Source organism: Lynx rufus, unplaced genomic scaffold (assembly GCF_022079265.1).
Source record: "Lynx rufus isolate CCGP_SWC_20201006 ecotype Redwood Valley unplaced genomic scaffold, mLynRuf1.p SCAF_4, whole genome shotgun sequence".
Classification (NCBI taxonomy): Eukaryota; Metazoa; Chordata; class Mammalia; order Carnivora; family Felidae; genus Lynx; species Lynx rufus.
Window position 1 is genome coordinate 13970799 of NW_025814856.1, and position 13036 is coordinate 13983834.

The 13036-nt window shown below is 50.0% G+C and overlaps 1 protein-coding gene across 5 annotated transcripts in view; it reads left to right on the forward strand.

Moving 5' to 3' along the window:
• Window positions 1-13036, forward strand: part of GATAD2A (GATA zinc finger domain containing 2A) — a 103720-nt gene that overhangs the window by 80387 nt on the left and 10297 nt on the right. For all 5 annotated transcript variants that reach the window (XM_047094901.1, XM_047094905.1, XM_047094904.1 and 2 more), the window contains exons 4-8: window positions 9735-9867; window positions 9994-10125; window positions 11635-11724; window positions 12337-12468; window positions 12636-12803. In XM_047094901.1, the coding sequence (XP_046950857.1) occupies window positions 9735-9867; window positions 9994-10125; window positions 11635-11724; window positions 12337-12468; window positions 12636-12803 (655 nt within the window). The remainder of the gene's footprint in view (window positions 1-9734; window positions 9868-9993; window positions 10126-11634; window positions 11725-12336; window positions 12469-12635; window positions 12804-13036) is intronic.

The window sequence follows — 13036 nt, forward strand, 5'->3', positions numbered from 1 at the left end:
TTTACTCATGTTTGAGTTTGTAATACCATGAAACATTAGAAAATAGTTTAGGGGCGCCTGGGTGGCGCAGTCGGTTAAGCGTCCGACTTCAGCCAGGTCACGATCTCGCGGTCCGTGAGTTCGAGCCCTGTGTCAGGCTCTGGGCTGATGGCTCGGAGCCTGGAGCCTGTTTCCGATTCTGTGTCTCCCTCTCTCTCTGCCCCTCCCCCGTTCATGCTCTGTCTCTCTCTGTCCCAAAAATAAATAAAAAACGTTGAAAAAAAAAATAAAAAAATAAAATAAATTAAAAAAAAAAGAAAATAGTAGTTTACAGAGTTATAGAGACCTTTGAAATATACATTGCATTATTCAATATCACAAAATCAGATTAGCTAATACCTGACTTCTTGGGCTCATGGAAGCAAACACAAATTTTCCAAAATTCTACATTTTGTTTGTTGGAAGCTTGGACTTTTATCATTGGCAACAAATGCTGTCGGTTGTTTCCTAGAAGAAACAGGCTTTGCTTTAACCATTTTTGGGGAAATGTCTGCCAAACACTTAAAAGTCTAAATAACCACAATGTGTCTGTCAGTCTTTCCTTCATGCATTGTGAGTGCTCATACACATGCTTTTCTTCTGGATGGCTGTCATTTGGTACACAGCAGGAGTGCTTTATCTTGACACAGAGTATTAAAAAGGTATGTACTTGGGCACCTGGGTGGCTCGGTCGGTTAAGTGTCCGACTTCGGCTCAGGTCATGATCTCATGGTTCATGAGTTTGAGCCCCACCTGGGGTGAGCTCAAGTCCCACTTCAGGTGAGCTCGAGCCCCACTCTGGGCTTCACACCCCGTGCTCGCTTGCTCCCTTCTCCCTCCCTCTGCCTCTCACTCACTCATGCTCTCTCAAAAAAAAAAAAAAAAAAAAAAAAAAAATGGAAAAGGTACATACTCCAGGGTTGAAGTTAAATAAAGTCAATAGCTTGTACTTCATTCAGGGCTTTGCCTACAGTATGGTGTCACTGAATCCTGGCAATTTGGCTCTACTGTCCTAATTTGGTGAAAAAGGCAGTTGTCTCAGTGTTACAATGAAAACGACCTGGCAGAGCCCATTTCAATGCAGAGTTGCTTAGGTGGGCTGGGGATAGGTCATCTGGCATGGGCAGAGACCAGGACATCCACCAGAGCAGTGTGCTCACATCTCAGGCAGCAGTGGTTAATGGCCTGCTGGAGTCAGACAGTAGAAGGAAGAGAAGCCCTCAGTGTGGAACCTTGTTCCCAGGGACTTCTGACTGCAGGCAGGTGACCTGATGAGTCAATTCAGAGCTAAATTATAGCTGCAAAGGTGATGGGAGCTGTTCTGTCTGTCCACGTCACGTTCAGCAAGGATGGGGAAGAGAAGTGGGGCTGTCATTTGTGGACTAGGTGCACTTTTTGTGCCTTTTACATTTTACAACATTCCCTGGAGGTCAACAGAATGCCATTCTGCAGATGAAGGAACTGAGGGTCATTGAGGTTTGGTGATTGAGTGGAGCCCCCATAGCTGCAGAGGTAAGCCCAGCCTCCCATGGTCCTGCTGCACTTACAGCAGCTGGAGCAGATCTGGTGGGGTGTGGGAAGCACCAGAGCTGTGCTGAGAGAACAAGTTGAGATTTGCCAGGGAAAGGTGGGGGAGGATCCAGCTGTTTGAAACACAGATTTTTTAAGGGGGCAATAAACTTTCAGGCAAAAGCAAGCACTTTCCATTTATCACAAAAATTTGTAGTTGCTCCAAGCTGGAAAGCAATGTTTATTTCTTATGGTGGTTTTCATCTGCACACAGGTGAGTTTTCTCTTGCTGTGAGGTGGTGAAGGAGCTGGCATGCCAGGAGATGTGTTTGGATTTATGTGATGTAGGGATTCCCTCCATGCTGCAGAGTGCTCCTAGGTTCTCTTTGTGTTCGTACCTGGAGGAAGGTTGGTCTGGCATGTGGGTCCAGTGACTGGAGGAAGGAGGGAACGCCAGTCTTGGTGCTGTGGCATCTAGGGTCCCCTGTTCCTTTTTCCTCATTCTCCCAGGCCCTGGGCCCTTTGGGAGTCTGGATGCCTGAGTGCTGCATCCGCCTCCCCCCCCGGCTCATTTCCTAGGCAGGCAAGAGTTGTAGCCCAGTCAGTCTGAGGGCCACATCCATGTTGTCACACTGTTCTCTCTTTCTCACCTCAGAGACTCGGCATGTGGATGCTGCTGGCTTGTCCAGGATCCTAAGTATAAATAAAAACATTTTCTTCTTTAAACTAGTCCAAAAATGATATTTGATAATCTGAGTTAGAGGTGTCAGAGTTGACAGTCATGTGAAACCCATCCTCTCCCATGCTGTGACTGCTTCTTTTTCTGGGGTGTCATTGAGCCCTTTAGGCCACGGGCATGCAACTGTTCTGATCCGCGGTGGGGGCCTCGGTCCCTGTGCAATGCACAGCCTTCGGTGTCCCAGAATTGGGCAGGATTACCAAGGGTCCACAGAAACCTGGGCCTAGTGTGGGCCCAGGTTATCTGCCGCCATAGGTGTGTGACCTCAAGAAGTCACACCTTTCAGACTGCTTCCTCACTTATAGAATGGGGTGACAGTCAGTCAGTTGAGAGGAGTACACAGATTACAAGATTACATCTTGGTGGTTGGCACGGAGATGGCCATTGTAGAGGGTCAGCAAATGTCCTGGGTGATTTTCCAAACCTAACATAGGTCAGCCTTTCAGTTCTAGGACTGTGGTCATTTGTAAGAAGTGCCCCTTCCCAAATTTCTGAGCAGAGCATACTGAATTGGATTTAGACTTCTCGTGGTGTCAGATCCTGGCTAGACATGTGGCTGCTGGCAGAGTTAGGCTGCAGTGACCTCCTTGGGTGGATGCCAACCCTCCAGGCTGCCCCATTGCCATTTGGTGTTGGGGTCTTTATGTGGAGCCACTATTAGCTTCTCTCCCCAAGGAGTGCTTTCTTTAACCCATCCTTGCCCTGTGTCTATAGCCCTTAGTGACTCTCCACGCCCCTAAAACTGGCCCCTATTGCTAACTCCAGTTACAGTGAAGTCATCTGGGCCTCTCTGGCCAGGCTGTGACTTCGGGGGCTCGTATGTTCCTAGAAGGAGCCCCAGCAGGACAGGCTGAATGCTTCCTGGCCTTGCTAACATAACAGCACAACACTCCTCTGCTCTGGCCATGCACCTTGGGACTGCTCTCCTCTGTGCTGGGGGTCCTGGAGGGGGGTTGGGCTTGCAGGGCCAGAGCCCGATTCCAGGAGCTCCTTCTCTTTCTCCTGAGATGCTCAGCTGTAGCTGTTGCAGGGTGTACCATAATGGATTCCCAGAGTGATAACTGGACCTGAAATCTCCAGGAAGAATGATGGCTGGATTTCAAAACTCTCATCCCCAGCTGCTCACCTCCATGGCCTCTGTGGCCAAGAAGCAAAATATGTTCTGACTTCCCAGCCCCTATAAAGCAGACTCTGGGCTTTTCTCTTGACATCCCAGCCAACAGAGTGTCAAGTTACAGGGCTGGAAGAAATGGTAATGGATGCCAAAAAGGGAGTCCAGGGAGTTGAAGAGGGGCCAGGGCAGGCAGGAAGCAGGTGGGCTCCAGGGCCCTGAGGGTCTGGGGAGGGGACCAGGCACCCGTCAGCGCCTACCATCCCTTGGGCAGGCAAGTCCTTAGCTTTGGGGCACAGCCCGTATCTGTGTGCAACAGAGTTCCCTCTTTAATCGCATCAAGTGTCCCTTGGTGAACTGTGCCCCTTGGGAAAGCAGGGTGGGGTGTTGTGGGGTCCTAATGAGCAGTCCCATGTCCAGATGGCCATGAAAGATCCCAGAGGCATGTGCAGGATCTGCCAGTGAAATGTTTTGAGGTGGTAGGACTAACCTGGGAACTTGTGGTAACCATCTTTCTCTCGTAGGATTTCTCTAGAAGTGTTTCTGGAAAGGGGATACTCATTAGATTAAGCATGTGGAATTGCTTTCTGGCTTTGATTCACACCACTCAATGCAGTGCTTAAGCTATGGTGGCTCCCAGACCCACAGATGGCCCTCTCCTCTCCTATGGGACACTCTGTTGATTTCCTTTTTTGAGCCACTCTGGTGTCTTAGGTCTTTCTGGAGCTGTGCTTCCATATCATCTCAAGTCTACATCTGCCATGGTCTTCCATGTTCAGAGAACTGCCCCCCGCCCCCAACTTTTGGGAGTGCTTTAAAGTTCAGCAGGGGTGACTGCTTAGGTAAACCTTTTCTTTTCCACCTTCTTTCTCCCTGCTTTGTCCCAGGGTAATTTCTAGAATGGGTCTCCTTGTTGGGGACAGTCTGAGAAAGAATATGGAGTTATAATGGTGTGGGCTGGTTCCCTGGGGAGGGCAGAGCTGGGCTATCAGCCCCGTTAGCTTAATTGTTTAAGGTATAGATGTATTAGTGTAGCATTATCTTGTCATGTCTGCTTGTTGGTTGGTCCTAGCTAGGTACTGCTTCTTGGGCTCTCCTCCTTGCAGTCCTGTGTCAACCAGACTGGATGTCCCCAGTGGCATTGTCACTCATTAGGATAGCTGGGCCCATCTCTGTGTGTCTGTTGACCCTCCATCCATACAGCTAGGTTGGCATCCTCAGTATGGTCAGATCCTACTGGAGCATGCATTCTGAGGGGCTAAGCGGAAACTGCAAGGCTTCTGTGTCCTTGCCACAAAAGCTTGTAGCATTGTTTCCTCTGCATTCCTGTAGGTCAGAGAGTGAGCCACAAAACCAGCCCAGATCCTAGAGATAGGACTGGAAGGGTGTGTGAGCATGGAGAGGTGTGGTCTTCTGTACATAGTTTTGTTGACTGTGAGTAGTAAGGCTCCTTCTTAACAGTCACCAAAGTCCTGACTCACAAGTTAGGAGTTGGACTTCCAAGACCTATTGCTTGAAAAGACATAATGACACAGAATTCAGAAATCCTTTTAAGTGAATTTGCACATCCTTTAGCAACGTGGCATCTGTGCATGTGGAAAGAGCCGCCCACATCAGTCAGTCTACAGGCATCACTGGATTCCTCATGAGCTCACAGACTTCATCCTGGAACCAGGTGCTAAGGAAGAGTAAGGTGGGCATGCCCACCAGCCGCGTTGCCTGAGCACCTACTGTGCCAGGCCCTGCACCAGCTGCTGTGACAGAGCAGTTCACAGAACAGACACATTGCTGCCCTTTCTGGGTTTGAGAATATTTGAGTGTTAACCCTCAATGGCTAGTTGTCTGCTGTGTGCCAAGCTTGCATTCATGGCAAGCAGCTCCTTACTGTTTAGGAAAGATTGGAGCCTGACCCTCTCTGATGAGTTCATAGGGTGTCCGAGCCTCGGCAACGAGATCTTACCTCACCAGCAATCCTGAGGGGCAGCAGAGCAGGAATTCCTGTCCTGGTCCTTTTAGGAGGCACAGGGAGGGAAATGTCCTGCCCCGGGTCTTCACTTACAAGAGGTAGAACCAAGTGAAACTTGGGTGGCTTTGTGGGGGAAGTCCCCAGTGTGCAGGCTTGGTTCATAGTGCCTATTTATGGTGAGCTTTCATGAGTGCAGCCACAGGCTTTGGAGGAGGCCCTGTTGCCTGTCCCCAACTCCCAGCCAGTGTGGCACTAGAGAGAGAGGTTCCTGCCCCTCTGGCTCTGTGGAAGTAGGGGGCATCACCCCCTTTCCTGGGGCCATAGTGTCACATCAGGGCTGGACCCCTCCCTCTCTCTTGCCCTTTGCGTGTTGGGTCACCCTGGGAATATCTTGGTCCTCATTGGGAGCTGAAGTGCCTCGGCCTCGTGGAGACAGGCTCCAAGTGGGGCTGGGGGGCCATGGCTACTGTGCCTATGATGGCTTCCAGTCCCAGCTAGCAGTGGGGGAACCTGCTTGTCAGACAATAACACTGTCACCCTGGGAGGCTGTAGGATGGTGAGTTGACCTAGTAGAAAGGTGAAGTCACTTTCCTTGGACTAATTTGCTGGAGTGAGGGTGAGTAAGCTGGCTACCAGCAAGGAAGCCTCTGCTCAGGCCTGTGCTGCCTTTCAATGGAACCCCAGAATTCTGTCCTGGGCTCCGCCCCCAGGATGAATAGTACCAAGCATAGCTAAGGCTTCCCCAGGCATGCATGAGTGGACAAGGGGAGTGCTGATCATGCTCCCAGGGCTGGCATGTTGGAGGATTGGGCCAGCCAGGGACCTTTCGGAGGGTACATGGTTTGAAATGTGTGTTGAAGTGTGCATTGAGGCTCACAAGGGGGCCTCAGGAGTTTGGTGGAGGGACATGCCATGAAGGGACTGATCGTGAAGGCAGGAAGAACCCACAGCACCATGTATCTGTGAGTAGGAGCTGGGGTTATAGGGGCTGGGAGCTGGAAAAGGCAGTGGATAGGTTTGGCCTGGGAGGTGTGAATGGACTCCAGTGGAGGAACACAACTGAAGGAGGGTCAGGTGGAGCCAAAGTGAATATTTGCAGGAGTGAGTGAGGCTGGTGCTAGGTCTAGCAAAGCCCCCTACCCAGCTCTTAAACACAGCTAATAGTTACCTGCCTTTCCCCACCTAGCCAGGCCCAAAAGATGAGGAGAATAGGGGAGAGTTCTGGTAGGGAATGGTTGTAGCTGACTATACCTGTCTCTTCAAGTGGGCACTGAGGAGGAGTTTGTTGTCCTGAGGCCTTGTTTTGTTTACAGTCCTCCCCAGCTTCTCTAGTGTGTGCAAGAATCTTGGGGATCTTGTGAAATGTAGGCTGTGATGGACCAGGTCTTTGGGGTAACAAGATACTGTATTTCTTCGAGCTCCAGTGAAGCTGTCCCTGCTGTTCAGTGAGCCTAGGCAAGTGGTGGTCCATTTCTTGGGCCCTGCTTGCCCTTCCTCCTCCTGGGGGTTCTGTTCCTCCTGGTGGATCCTGAGGATAAAACTACCTTTTATCCGGGGATTTATCCTCATTGCTTGGCATAGCATCTGCTTTCTTAGGTGGGTTTTCAGTAAATACGAGTGGATGAATGAATGAAGTGTCCCCTTTCCCACAGTCAGACCCTACATCAGGCATGCCTGTTCAGAGAATAACAAAGGTCAGAGCTGCCAAGCAGTTTCTGTGTTCTCTTGATGAGACTGCTTCCCCTGGCACAGGCTAAGGGGGACACTAAATATTAACCTTGTACTGACTACTGGGATGGTACCCTGGTGCTGAGGACATGGGATCTGTCTTGAGATAAGATTATAATCCTTGCCTTCTCTCTAGGAAACTTGATGGAAGATTCAAGTAAGTAACAGAACTTTTGTGTTTCTTTAGCCAGGGCTGACATATAGAGGAGAAGGTGGTGAGACTGTTTTTGCTGATAATAGCCTGGTCTGCTTCCAGGGATTTTCATAGGTCACATAAAATCTCTTTTGATCATGACTCCCAAGATGGGCAGAATGGGCTTATTAGATTTGCCCAGAAATCATATGGCTCCCAAATAAATTTCGTGCTCAGGCGGCTACCATGGACTAAAAGCAGTAGAACAGCGTACCTGGCTACAATGCCATTTCCCTGGCAATGTTGGGCTAGATTTCCTCTGCTTTTGTTCTTCTGCCTAAATGTTTTTGTAATTTAAAACAATTTTTTTTTAAAAGAATGCCCATAGTAATTTTCAGCCTGTGTCAAAGGGGTGTTCTTTTTCCTGAATTAAAAGCACACTCTGATAAAGTACTGAGACTTTTGAAACACCTTTACTTTAAAAATTGAGTTCAGCAAAGTTTTCCATGTTGGAAACTAGAGGGGCTGGTGGCCTCTCTGTGTTTGGAAGAGGTAACCCTGATCCCTGTAATACACCAACAACTCCCTGTGGGCTGGTGCCACATATGAAGTTCCTGCAGCTGGGCAGCCCCGGGGTGAGCTGGGTTGCCTCCATTTTCTGACAGCACCTGAACCCTACCTCACTTCTCAAAATGAAGGCTGCGTGTCACGAACCGGTTAGAACTGGCTGTTGCCATGGTTTTCATGTTGGAAGGCACAGTTAAAAGGGTCACATGACCAAGGAGGGAAATGCCTTTGTCACATGACTTTTTGGTGGATGATTAGCATACAGGAAGTTCACTCCCTGCTGGCTGCTGGGATGCTGAGTGATCATTGATGGGGGTGGGGTGACGTCATCTCTTGGATGAGTTATTGATTAGTCTCAGGCCAATATGAGACCTGGGAGTGCTGTGGTCAGAGTGGCCATCTCAGGGAGCTTCAGCCTCCAGATGGTCTTGGTCCCTCACCCTGCCCTCTTCCCTTAGGCAAATTTGAGTTTTATTGGACCTCTCACCTTTAGAAAACTGCATGCCCCCAATAAGATGATAAAAAGTGATTGCCATGATCTCTGTGCACTCCTGCTCTGGAAGAAGTGTCTGCAGTCTGCAACTCTAAACATGGTTCTGTCTGGGTTGCTGCTCTGTCTGCACAAAGGCACCTGGGAGCCCACCTGAGCTGGGACCACTGGCCACAGCTCCTATGCTAGGGCCTTGCACTGCCCCTCAATATCTGTGGATGCATCCAGAGAAAATGGAATTGGAGTCCCGAGGTCACCTTGAGAGTTGATCTTGGGCAGATTGGGGAGTCCACAGACACACAGATGAATGGTGGTTCCCAAATTGCATTGGTCTTTGGTTTGGTGAGGTCCAATGTGATGTTCTGAGTTACTTTATAAACAGCCAACCAGTTTCTGGACTTGAGAATGTGGGTTGATAACCCCAATGAGGAGACTGTATACCTTGAAATAGCACCTTTTAGTCCACTCCCCTGATCTCTTGTGAGAGTTCAGTCAACAGCTACACTGGTTAAATCCGATCAAGGTTAGGAGTATTGAGGTGTAACCACCATGTGACTCTTTAGGAGGAACAGGGGGAGAACTCTAGGGGATGGGGATAAGGGTCCAGAGGTAGACATGAACCCTTGGCATTTGGTCCTCTGAGCCCATCCATCCCTAAAGACAGAGCTCATTCCAGGAATGAAAAAGGCAGCTCATTGGGCTATTAAAGTACTAATTCTCCTTCTATAACTCTGTCTCTCCTTGGGGGTCTGGTAGGAGGAGTGGGACAACTTACAGCTCTTCTTCCCAAGTAACTTCATCAGTTTGTTCTCTGGGTCACAGTGCCACCTAGTGGGTGTGTTTGGTCCTCCACTGGTTTTCCCAGTGACGAAAGGAAGGATCAGATCCTTTTCATCACAAGTGGAGGCCAGGTTTTAAGGGAAAGTTCACATTTGGCCAAAACGGAGATGCTTGGTGGGGGGCAAGCACTGTCTCTGGGACCTTGTGTGTGGACTCTGCGACACAGTAGAGGCTTAGACACTGTCACACCAACACACAGGAGCCCCAACAATAGGCCAAGACCCTGCCTCAGCCCCAGGATCAAGGGCTGAGTGTTTTTATCCAACACTGAACCACATGGTAGAGAAGGAAGCTTTGGTGTTTTCCAAAATGGCCGTATCACCCTTGAACACACCAGCTTGTCCTTGGCTCTGGGTACACAGAGGTGGGCAACCAAGAATGGTCCTAGCTAGAGGCCTAGCTGTGGGCTTGGGTGCCTTATGGTGAGTGCAGTGAGAGAAGTCAATTTGGGTGTACAGTGGGGAGGACACCCAAGGAGAAGAGACTGGGGAAGGTGAGCAGGACAGCCATGCTCTCCACCTCTATGCTGTGACTAAATTTGTGCATCTGTGGTGTGTAGGTTCTGGGCTCTGGGGAACGGTGTCTGGCAGTGTCCAGGCAATCTGGTAACAACCTGCTATCCCTGCTTCACAGTGACATGAAGTCTGAGAGGAGAGCCCCCTCTCCTGATGTGATCGTGCTCTCCGACAATGAGCAGCCCGCAAGCCCAAGGGTGAACGGGCTGACGAAGGAGGCCTTGAAGGAGACCAGTACTGAGGCCCTCATGGTGAGCTTGTCCCTGTATTGGGGGATGACCCTGCCTGACAACACCCTGAAACGGACCTGGTGACATGAGGCTTGTGCTCCCTGGCTGTGGCCCTCCCCCTCAACCCTTGTTCTCTTGCCCTTACAGAAAAGCAGTCCTGAAGAACGAGAAAGGATGATTAAGCAACTGAAAGAAGAGTTAAGATTAGAAGAAGCAAAACTTGTTTTATTAAAAAAGTTGCGGCAGAGTCAAATACAAAAGGAAACCACCACCCAGAAGGTGTGTGTGCATCTGTTCTCTCCTCAAGGCCAACAAGAGCCATTTAGAACAGGGGACAGAAGTTCACAATCATTACCTTGGCCCACCTCAGTACCAGGAGCTGGAGCGGCTGGTCATGGGTGAACAGGTTTCCTCAGGGGTGTGAGGGTCAAGATCTGAAGTGGAAATTTGCAGTCTCAAGTTTGAATTTTGGATTTAGCAAAAACGATGTCAGAGTAAAAGGACATTACAGTGCATTTTGGTCTAGAATATTCTCAATCTGAGTATGTAAAACTTACTCCTTATAGATTATAAGCCTTAAGAAAACAGATGTCTTTGAAGCTGTTAGAAGAACATTTCTGGATTGAGAACTGTCACAAGCCCATTTACAGAGAGGCCTTCTGCCCTGTGGATGGCCATGCTGGGCATCAGTGGCTACCATGGTTTTGTGGACAGATTCCCTAATGCTACAGGGGCATGCCAAGTGCTGCCCAGGCCCCAGAGTTTCGGTCCTAGGGCTTCTGCTCTTGCTATCTCCCCTGGGGTCTGAGGCTCCTTATGCTGCCTCTTAAAAAAATTTTTTTTAGTGTTTATTAATTTTTGAAGCAGAGAGAGATACAGCGTGAGTCAGGGAGGGGCAGAGAGAGACGGAGACACAGAATTGGAAGCAGGCTCCAGTTTCTGAGCTGTCAGCACAGAGCCCGACATGGGGCTTGAACTCACAAACTTGGGAGATCATGACCCGAGCTGAAGTCAGACGCTTAACTGACTGAGCCACCCAGGTTCCCCATCCTTAGGCTGCTTCTTAATGCAGCTTACTGTGTAGGCCAAGGTCAAGTTTGTATTCTTGGGTTTTTTTAAGCTACCCTTCTATTTACTTCAACCACTTTATCAGTAAGCTAGAAAGTAAATGTGTCTTGGGCATTATGAGCTGACAGTATGTGGAACACATGTCTTCTTAAGGGAACAGGACAGGAGGATACTCATTGGTCTGACTTAAGGCTTTGCTTGAGCTCCCACTTGCACATAGTCAATTAGTGGACATGGCCTGACATCTGTTAATCTCCCAGTGGACAGAGCCCTGCTTATTACTTGTTTTCTTGTCAGCTGTTTAAGACTCGATGAAGTGAACCAAGTCTGTCACTGTCCCTTCTCTAGTGGAATATGTTACTTTAAGAAGTGCCTGGACTCAGTGTTTTCTCACCGAGGTTGGGATTAGTCTATCCAGGCCTGGGGCCCTTTGGCTCAGTCACCACTGCCAGCCCTTATATCCCCAGGAAGGCAGAACCTGCTCTTGAACCACAAAAGATGCCAAGCGTCCCCAGGGGTGAGGGGAGCTGGAACATCTCTCCCCTGCCCATTTCAGACATGTCAGTTCCTGCTACAGACGTAAACAGACTGGAAGCAGAACCTTTGAGAGACTGATGCTTTTGGAAGAGGAAGAAAACCAATTTTCCTCTGTCTGGATTATGTGTGAGGGGAGCAGGACTGACGACTCCCTCATCTCTCACATGTCCTGCTCTCTTGCAGCCCACAGGCTCTGCTGGGAGTGCCGTGACCACCCCTCCCCCGCTTGTGCGGGGCACCCAGAACATTCCTTCTGGCAAGCCATCCCTTCAGGTCAGTGTTCCCTCTGTGATCCTGGGCAGTCCTGATCCAGTTCCTGTGAAAGGCTGCCCATTCCTTCTGATTAGATTTGAGTGAGGCCCAAACTTAGGCCACTGTTGACATCATGAATAAATAGTCACTGCTAGGAGGACTCCTAGCAAAACTGGAGAAGAACCAAGATTTAGGCAGAGCAGGCTCCTTTCATTTTGACACTCCCAAGGGTGGTTGTGGGATGCAGCAGGGCCTCCTCTGTCCATAGGAGGAGATGGGTAGAGCTCCTACTCTCAGACATGAGATCCAGGTCTAGACAGGGGCCCACCTTCCCTCAAAAAGGCCTGAGCCCCCAGCTCAGACCAGCAGGCAAGTGACACCCAGCCTGGGTTGGCTGGACACCTGCTGTGTGTGAAAATATGCTACCTTGTTGGTGCAATTCACTTTTGAGTGAGCCCAGTCTGCACAGCTCTTGTCAGAGTCCATGTTCCTTGTTTTCTTGTGCCTAGAATAGACATTTTAGTGCTTCCCCCCGCCTTTTAAAACAAGTGTGTACTTTTACAAAACAGCAAACCTGTTTGTTTAAAAAAAAAAAAAAGCCATGTAAAACCTGGGGTTCGGTGCCGTTGACAGACCTCTTCGACAAGAATGCCTGGCAGTGTCATCCCACCACCCCTGGTCCGCGGCGGACAGCAGGTGTCCTCCAAGCTGGGGCCACAGGCGAGCTCACAGGTCGTCATGCCCCCACTCGTCAGGGGGGCTCAGGTGAGCAGGGCGTGCTTTTAGGATGCAAGAGTGTCCAAGCAGCTCCAAACAACCAACCACCTCACAAGAACAACCCTTCCCAGTCATCAGGTTGGGGGCTCTGGGGCCCAAATCTTCCCTCCCTCCATCGTCCCTCTTACCATCTTATCCCCTATCCCACCCCACAGCAAATCCACAACATCAGACAACATTCCAGCACGGGGCCGCCACCACTCCTCCTGGCCCCTCGGGCCTCGGTGCCCAGTGTGCAAATTCAGGGACAGAGGATCATCCAGCAGGGCCTCATCCGTGTCGCCAATGTCCCCAACACCAGTCTGCTCGTCAACATCCCACAGGTGAGGGCTGTGCTGAGTCAGGGTGGGGCACATGCCCTACAGACACAACACATCAAGGGCCCACAGTCCTGGGGCATAGTCTTGTCACTGGAGTGGTATGGTGTGGCCTGCCCACTCAGAACCAGGCAAGGCTTTGTATACCCCATGGAGGTTTAGACTAGAGCTCCTTGGGACCTGTCACAGTATGAAAGTCACGAGCAGGAGTCCTGTGTTCAGAACTGTGGTCTAGCAGA